The sequence below is a fragment of the Lampris incognitus genome, chromosome 10, assembly GCF_029633865.1.
Source record: "Lampris incognitus isolate fLamInc1 chromosome 10, fLamInc1.hap2, whole genome shotgun sequence".
Classification (NCBI taxonomy): domain Eukaryota; kingdom Metazoa; phylum Chordata; class Actinopteri; order Lampriformes; family Lampridae; genus Lampris; species Lampris incognitus.
The window spans coordinates 59,846,705-59,854,575 of NC_079220.1; the positions used below are offsets into that span (position 1 = coordinate 59,846,705).

Here is a 7,871-nt window from a genome sequence, read left to right on the forward strand (position 1 = left end):
AAGTACACACTGCTTATAAATCAACTGGTCGTAACCCTATAAAGAGAGGATCAAAAAATAAATATAAAATTCAAAAATCCATGTAAATACTGATGGAAATCACTACCTTTCAAAATGGATTCCACATAAAGTAGAACCAAGGAGCTTATTTGATTCTGGTGGATGAAAATGAGGCTTCACAATAAATCTATTTGTGAGCTCGAGTGCTCAGAACATTTACTCACAATGAATCTTTCCAGACACCCCACACAGCATAACACAGAAGTACCAATTATATAAAGCCATACTTTTATAGGACCGTCATTAGTGAATACAAGATAAAGTTTGAAAATTAAAACTTGATGTATAAAGCCATTTTAGTTTAACTTAAAAAGTTACAAAGATTAAATACTTTTTACAGGGTATGCGGGTTTCACTATTACTATTTAGTCAAGGCTTAGACTCTAAAAAGATCTCCAGGCTTTCATTTCATTTGGACAGCTTTAACAAAGCAATAGTCCAAAAGTAATACATGAGAAATACTGAAAATAAAATCTATGTTGATTGATGTGGCTAACAAGCTTTCTTAAGATCTACTAAGCAATGGTACAAGAGTCAGAGAGAATGAAAACATATGAGACCTGCGTCACAAAAACCCACATAGACTGCAGATAACTTGCTAAGTTTGTGGTAAATGACAGTCACTCAGACTGGTGAGGTCACTGGAACTTGATACACAGAAATATGGGAAATAGATCGATGGAGCATCTGTCCATTGGTTCTATAATGTGGAAGAGCTTGAAAGACTCTACTGGCTGGTAGGGAACTCTTTAAGAAAATCACACGTCTTCTTTTGAATGACTTCTCGAAGCTTTCTTACCCTCCGGGTACTGGAGTAGCCTACAAAACTGTCAGGCTGCAGCACGGCCATGCCATTGTGAACATCTCCCATAATGATCAGCTGTCCTTCAGCCATAGTGATATTGGGACAGGGGCACTTCCAGTCCATGTTCAACAGAGTCACCTCCAAGGGTTCTTTGCCAAAGAACTTGAGACCCATCTTCTCATCCTTCAAGATCTCCTCCACTGTCAACAGAGCATGGCCCGACTCTTGCTCCTCTGTCAGCTCTGTTACGTGCCCCAATATCACAAAGTCACTCTTGCAGAAGCTCGTCACCATTTTGGCCCGTGGTTTACATATCTTGCAGTTGAGGTTCTTCGGAAAGGGGCACATCTCTTCACAGGCTTCTTTGGACTCAAAGTTGTTCTCATTGCCGCCACAGCCTCCATATACAAAGGACTGGCACTGTTTGAGGCTGCTACTGTATGCCCAACGAGGTTCATAGGCCTTGCAGGGTCCTTGGAGGCTGGGAAGGCTACAGGGTGCAGATAGTTCTGCCCCACATGACAGCATGCAGGCTTCATAGGTGTCAAAATGGTTACGGTTTTTATTGCACTGGCTGTAGGTGAAGGTGAAACAATTGTTCCTCTTTGATTCGTAGTACCAGCTCATGCTCTCTTCACCGCAGTCATCTGTATCTGGACTTTTCAGGCACTCCTCTGCTGGAAAGGGCAAATTGGTGCTATTAACTTCTGCATTTTTACCTCTCGGTTCTCTCCTAATCACCGCCAAGGGAAAGTGGGATGATATGGTACCACCGACATTTCTGGCAGTACATGTGTATATGCCAGCGTCCTTGAGTTGAGCATTGTATATGACCAACTGGCCAATGTTGGTGACCACAACATTCCCTCGGACGTGATTAGGCTTCATTATAATGTTTTCCTTGCCCTCTAACTGTTTTTCCCAGGTGATTTCCGGTCGTGGCTTCCCAGACACCTCACACAAGAAGCTGGCTGTCTCACCCACAAACACAGCCTGTTGGGTGGGGCCACTAAGCATGGTTGGGGGGTGAATGTCAGCTGGTAGAGTGGTCTGAAGTGTAGTGGTAGGGCGAAGGGTGGTCTCCACAGGAATGGGGCTGGTGTTTGGCCAGGTCAAGTGGTACCTGTAGGTAAGGTGCAAAAATATGAGTCAATTCCAGGCTACAGTATACCGGTGGTAAGCAAGGCTCCTTTAATTATTTATTTTTTTATATTATAGATTTTTTCTCCCCAATTGTACTTGGCCAATTACCCCACTCTTCCGAGCCGTCCTAGTCGCTGCGCCACCCCCTCTGCCGATCTGGGGAGGGCTGCAGACTACCACAGGCCTCCTCCCATACATGTGGAGTCACCAGCCGCTTCTTTTCACCTGACAGTGAAGAGTTTCGTCAGGGGGACGTAGCACGTGGGAGCATCACGCTATTCCCTCCAGTTCCCCCTCCCCCTAAACAGGCGCCCCGACCGACCAGATGAGGCGCTAGTGCAGCAACCAGGACACATACCCACATCCGGCTCCCCAGCCGCAGACACGGCCAATTGTGTCTGTAGGGACGCCCGACCAAGCCGGAGGTAACACGGGGATTTTAACCGGCGATCCCCGTGTTGGTAGACAACGGAATAGACCGCCACGCCACCCGGACACCCTACTCTAATTATTTTGACATACAAAGCATGGGTACAACACATTTGTGACATGACAGCAACACATTTATGACGCACATATGAGACATAACAAATAAAGAATCTTGAATTTGTGCTTCGTACGAAAAACAATCACAAAAGGTAAACATACAGAATCATAGTTTTAAATATTCAGCACTGATGCAAGATCACTTTACCTCAGTACAGCAACAAGAATATGGGCAGAGATTTTAAATACTTAACATGTTACCTGCAGGTGACCACAGAGATAGAGATACCCTTTGAGCAGGCCTCTGCATCCATGTAGCACTTATTGTAATAGGTCATGCCATCAGATGCACAGGTGAAGTGAGGCTCTCTCTCACAGCGGTCCCGGCACTTACAGACAGGCTGGCCATCCCAGATGTCACACTCAGACCCCTGCTGAGTGCACATGAACTTGTCACAGGTGGCGCCCTTTGGCATCCCAATGGGGCCCTTGTTGCCCTTAATGTCCATGTACCGCGCTGCCACACAGCTCTTGTTGCCGCATACGTTGGCACAGCACTTCTCGAACGCCTCGCAGTCCTGGGGGGTTATAAGAGAAACACAACAGTTGTACTAATGAAAGCTCGTTTGTCCTGATGATTTAGATGTGTGAATAAAACAAAACAAAACATATGGCTTTATGTCGCAGTTTCAAGCAAAAAAGACCACAGTCGTACTATTGTTAGCATAACTGGCATCAAAATTTCGAAGTGCGAATGAAAAAAAGTCAAAGACTTTATCCAAAATGTAACGGCTTCAGTCTACAATTTGTCTGTAGTGATCTAACATATATTATCAAGCCCAGACAGCATCTGGATGTGGGCCACTTCAGGCAATGATGCGGCACTGATGGCCTTCTTCTGGCCCTGACAAAACGGGTGTGAGCCTGAAGTGGCCCACCTGTATAGTAGCAAATATGGCCCAAATATGGCAAATCAAACGTGGGCCTTTTTGGCAAAGATGCGGTGCTCTGGGCAACATGTGATCTGGATGTGACCCTGAAGTGCCCCGTGTGGTAAACGGTGAACGTGGCCCAAATATCACAAAACAAATATGGCCACCTTTGGTAAATATGTGGCACATGAAGCATTGCTATGGCTTGGTTCTGGCCCAGATCTGGCAAACGGGAGCGGACCGCCCAAGTGCCATCATTCCACGCGGTATGTGGGCCGGATGAAAGTGTCGGGTGTGGGACGGGTCCGGGCCACAGCAGTTTTGCTATCTGGGAGGCTAGGAAAAAATAGTGCTGCACCTGGATTACTTAAATAAAAAAATAAAAAAATAAAAATAAATCAAATTGTGAGTTGTATTCATGTATACAATGATCAAGTGTTATATTTTGGAAAACTGTTATTACCATTTCAATGTGTTCTCAAATGGCACGGCGTGCATACGTCACACTATTTATGCATGGTGCAGATTTAAAGTTAAATGGAGCTAAAGTGCGTAAAACAAAACTGTTGGCATACTATTAGTCATGCAGATAGACGGTGAAGTTGTGTGCTTCTAGTTGATTTTCATTTTGACCCCTTTGTAGGATCACTTGCTTATGACAAAAGACACTACATTGATGGTTAATGATCATTTTGCTGCGTTGTTGAAGTCGGCGTTTCACATCGACCACATAGTCCACACAACACAGTCGAAAGAAATACAAAACTGAAGTGGAGAAGGTTCACAAAGCCCATGAAGATGCATTCAGAACCACGACACTGGGTTGGATGCACTGACAGCTGCAATGCAACACAAGTCTAATAGTCTTCCATAATATATATATTTCTCTTTCAAAGCCATTATGTCTCATGCTTTAATGAGGCTATAAATTATTCTGGCGTGCTAAGCATTTCGTCCAGTTCTTCCTCAATGCACAACCAGTTCTTACTAACATTGTATTACTCGGAAACGCTGCAAGCGGTCACGCCGTCCAGCTTGGGGGTCATGCTGTGTCCTCCTCATCACACGGTGTCCCAAACCGTGACGCGACTCTAACACAGGCTGTGATATTCAAGCGAAGCAGTGTTTTATAACTTGCTCATGGGCAGCGTCAGGTGATCTAGACAGCAGAGTACGCAGCGTACGGCCATCACAGGGTCGCATAGTGTGTGTGTGTGTGGGGGGGGGGTCAGATATGTAGCCAAGTGCACGTGCCGCCCGCTACAATTGCGTGTTTGGCTGTCAAAACGTTTGTTAATCAACTTAAATCCCACTGGGGAAAGAAAGCCTACCTGGTCGGATTCACACTCGCGCATGCAGGTGCTCATGGCATCCACCCACAGGTTGGGGTTCATGTCGTTGGGGCACATGCCCGCGTGGGAATACACCACTTTCGCCACGGACATGGGCATCGCCCTGGCGCGGAACCCGTCCAGAACCAGGAGCAGAATACAACATCGTCCCAAGAGAAACCAGATCCATCGAGGGAACAGCATCCACCACATGTCCAGCGCGTAACGGGACGGCCACGGATCCCGAGGAGACGGATCCAGAGAGAGCCGCTGTAGGGAAATGACGCAAGTCAGATGGCTTCCAAGGACGTACAAAAGAAAAAACAAATGCGCCTCGGAAATGTCAGCTGATGAATGGCCAAATCTCAGAGACCGTAAGAACTCTTGTGTGGTGGGGTGGGGTGGGGTGGGTGGGTGGTGGGGGTGGACAAGCCGAGGGACGTGCAGCGGTGGTCTCGATGCAAGTGGAGAACTCCTGACGAGTCCGCTCTCCCACCTTTAGTAGTGCTACCAGATTAGGGTCGCGGCGTGCAAACCTTACTACGATCTGACTACTTGAATCACGGCGACTCGTCTCCTTCGGCAGCGAGTCCCAGCGGAGCTACACTGATGGTGAACCTCATTCAAGAAGAAGAAGAAGAAGAAAGTGCTACAATAGTCTGCAGGCTGCGGTCTCGCGCGGAGCACCGGCGAGACACCTGTGCGTAAAAGCCACCTTAACCCTTCGCTCGCCATGTCCACGTGAACGCGATACCTCAACGGATGCGACGAAACGTGCGTCAATACGCATTTCACGAGGCGTGTGCCGATTGTTTCACTGCCAAATGGCAAGTGTGCCCAGAAATGTTGAGCCTGTACACTGCAACTTCACATCCCAACAGCTGCTGCTTCTTCTTTTCTTTTTTCGTCAGGTGAAACTGAACAACTGGGCTTAATAATAACCACTGGCGGCTGCTGCTGCTAAACATTTTTTTTGGGGGGGGGCGCAATTTAGCTTGGTGCAGCACACCTGACAGCTGCTTTAACGTCCACACAGTCACTCACACAGTTATTAAGAAGGACAACGTAGCCTATAGATTTTATCAGGGTTCATAGACGGTGGATGATTGACAGTCGAGACGAGGCGTCGTGGTGGGTGTGAACATGATTGACAGCCACGAGAATTGTCCAGTCACATTAGATCAAAAACCGTTAAAACAATACCAATTCACTGCCAATAAAAGTGGGAGTGTCTGGAAAATCTGAAGAAACCAATCAGACAGCAGCCTCACGTCACCTGCTTGCCACAAGTTGGAGGGCTTACATAAAGTATCGTTTGGCCGTCGCCCCTCACCCAGGAAGTATATGTATTCAGACAGGAAGTATATGTATTCAGAGCCAGTGGCAGCTGGCCAGTACAGGGCGCTGGGGCACCGCCCCCTTCAAATATCAAGAGATGAAAATCTACTTAAACATGTTAAATATAATGTAGGTGTATGATGCAAATAATGATGAAATAAAAGTGTTTTCAGTCTGTGAGCGCCTGTCAGCAGCATTAAATACTGGTTCAAATTGTATTTGGTTGATTCCTGCCTGAATACATATACTTCCTGTCTGACTACATATACTTCCTGTCTGAATACATATACTTCCTGGGTGAGGGGCGACGGCCAAACGATACTTTATGTAAGCCCTCAAACTTGTGGCGAGCAGGTGACGTGAGGCTGCTGTCTGATTGGTTTCTTCAGATTTTCCAGACACTCCCGCCTTTATTGGCAGCGAATTGGTATTGTTTTAATGCTGTTTGATCTAATGTGATTGGACAATTCTTGTGGCTGTCAATCATGTTCACATCCACCACCACGCCTCGTCTCGACTGTCAATCATCCACTGTCTATGAGCCCTGATAAAATCTATAGGCTACATTGTCCTTCTTGATAACTCTGACTGTGTGGAGATTAAAGCAGCTGTCGGGTGTGCTGCGCCAAGCTAAATTGCGCCCCCCCAAACATTTTTAGCACCAGCCGCCACTGGGTGAAACTGAAAAACTGGGTTTGATAATGACTAACATCACCTTTAAGAGGCGTTTCATGTTTGAAATGTCGACTGCAAAATCAAAGCATCTGCCCTGCTGAGATAATAGCTACTATATCTAGTAGTTCGTCTGTTTCCACGGTCCTCCTATGCATCCTGTTGTGAGTTGCTTGCTACACCTCAGCACCCCTCTCTTCCTCCATTGTGTGTACATGAACCATCTGACAGTTCTCCATCCAGCACCTCAACTGCTGCCCAACGTGAATCAGAATACTTTATTCCTCCTGAGGGGAAATTGGGTGGAGCGAAACGAATTTTCTCGGGCACATATGTGTTTATATACAATCGTTGAAGGCAATGCTGATGCTTTCATGATTGCGCGCAGCCCATACTGTCCCGGCTGGTTGGTTCACAAAATTCTGCTCCAAAAACAAATTAGCAAGAGGGATTGCTGGCAAAAAACGGCATCATTGCCAACCAGTAGGTGTGTCGTTCACTGGTAGTAATGTAACCTACAAAAAGACTCACTGGCCGGTCGCCAGGGGGTCTGCCCCCTTTAGTCAAGCGGTTAGCGATGTCGTCTTGTACTTCGGATTGAATCCCACAGCAGGCGGAAATGTGCTCGGTTACATTCGTGGCAGCGGTGAAATCCGGAAGTGTCCGGAAGCGTGCAAATTCTCAAAAGTCTCTTCGGAGCGCAGGAATAGCGAAGTGCGAGGGCGTGCTTCCGGGTGAGGGTGAGTACCCTAACCTACAAAAATACTCGCTGGCCGATCGGGTTGGGGGTCGACATGTCGCCTCGTGGGGCCGTACAACCCCCTACCGTGTTCCATAGCGGGCGGAAATACACTCGCTTACAATAATAATGATGATAATAACAATTTTCGTGGCATTTATTTAAGTGAAATTCCGCTCTGGTAATAAAAGGGGAGCGAGACAAGAATGTCACATGGTATTGTGAAACGTTAATAACCGCCGCCTGAGGTCTTTTGGGACAAGTAGACAAATTCATCTCTTGTTTTTTACTTGTGTGATTGTGAGTGTTGTGCAGTATCGTAATCCTACATGGTACTACAGGCGTTTGTCCACTACTCTGAAGTC

The 7,871-nt window shown here is 46.7% G+C and overlaps 1 protein-coding gene across 1 annotated transcript; it reads right to left on the bottom strand.

The window, feature by feature from the left end:
• Positions 1-787: 787 nt before the first annotated feature.
• LOC130119993 (WAP, Kazal, immunoglobulin, Kunitz and NTR domain-containing protein 2-like) lies at positions 788-4,970 on the bottom strand. Its single transcript, XM_056288606.1, has 3 exons — positions 4,758-4,970; positions 2,756-3,072; positions 788-1,988 (listed from the first exon to the last, which is right to left on the bottom strand). The coding sequence occupies exons 1-3, from the start codon at positions 4,968-4,970 to the stop codon at positions 788-790; spliced, it is 1,731 nt and encodes a 576-aa protein (XP_056144581.1).
• Positions 4,971-7,871: the final 2,901 nt, after the last annotated feature.

Bases quoted from the DNA above. Each gene is read 5' to 3' on its own strand.
- LOC130119993 (XM_056288606.1), bottom strand. From the start codon at position 4,970: ATGTGGTGGATGCTGTTCCCTCGATGGATCTGGTTTCTCTTGGGACGA. The intron at 3,073-4,757 runs GTAGGCTTTCTT...ATAACCCCCCAG, and splicing joins GCGAGTGTGAATCCGACCAG to GACTGCGAGGCGTTCGAGAA. The intron at 1,989-2,755 runs GTAACATGTTAA...CCTTACCTACAG, and splicing joins ATCTCTGTGGTCACCTGCAG to GTACCACTTGACCTGGCCAA.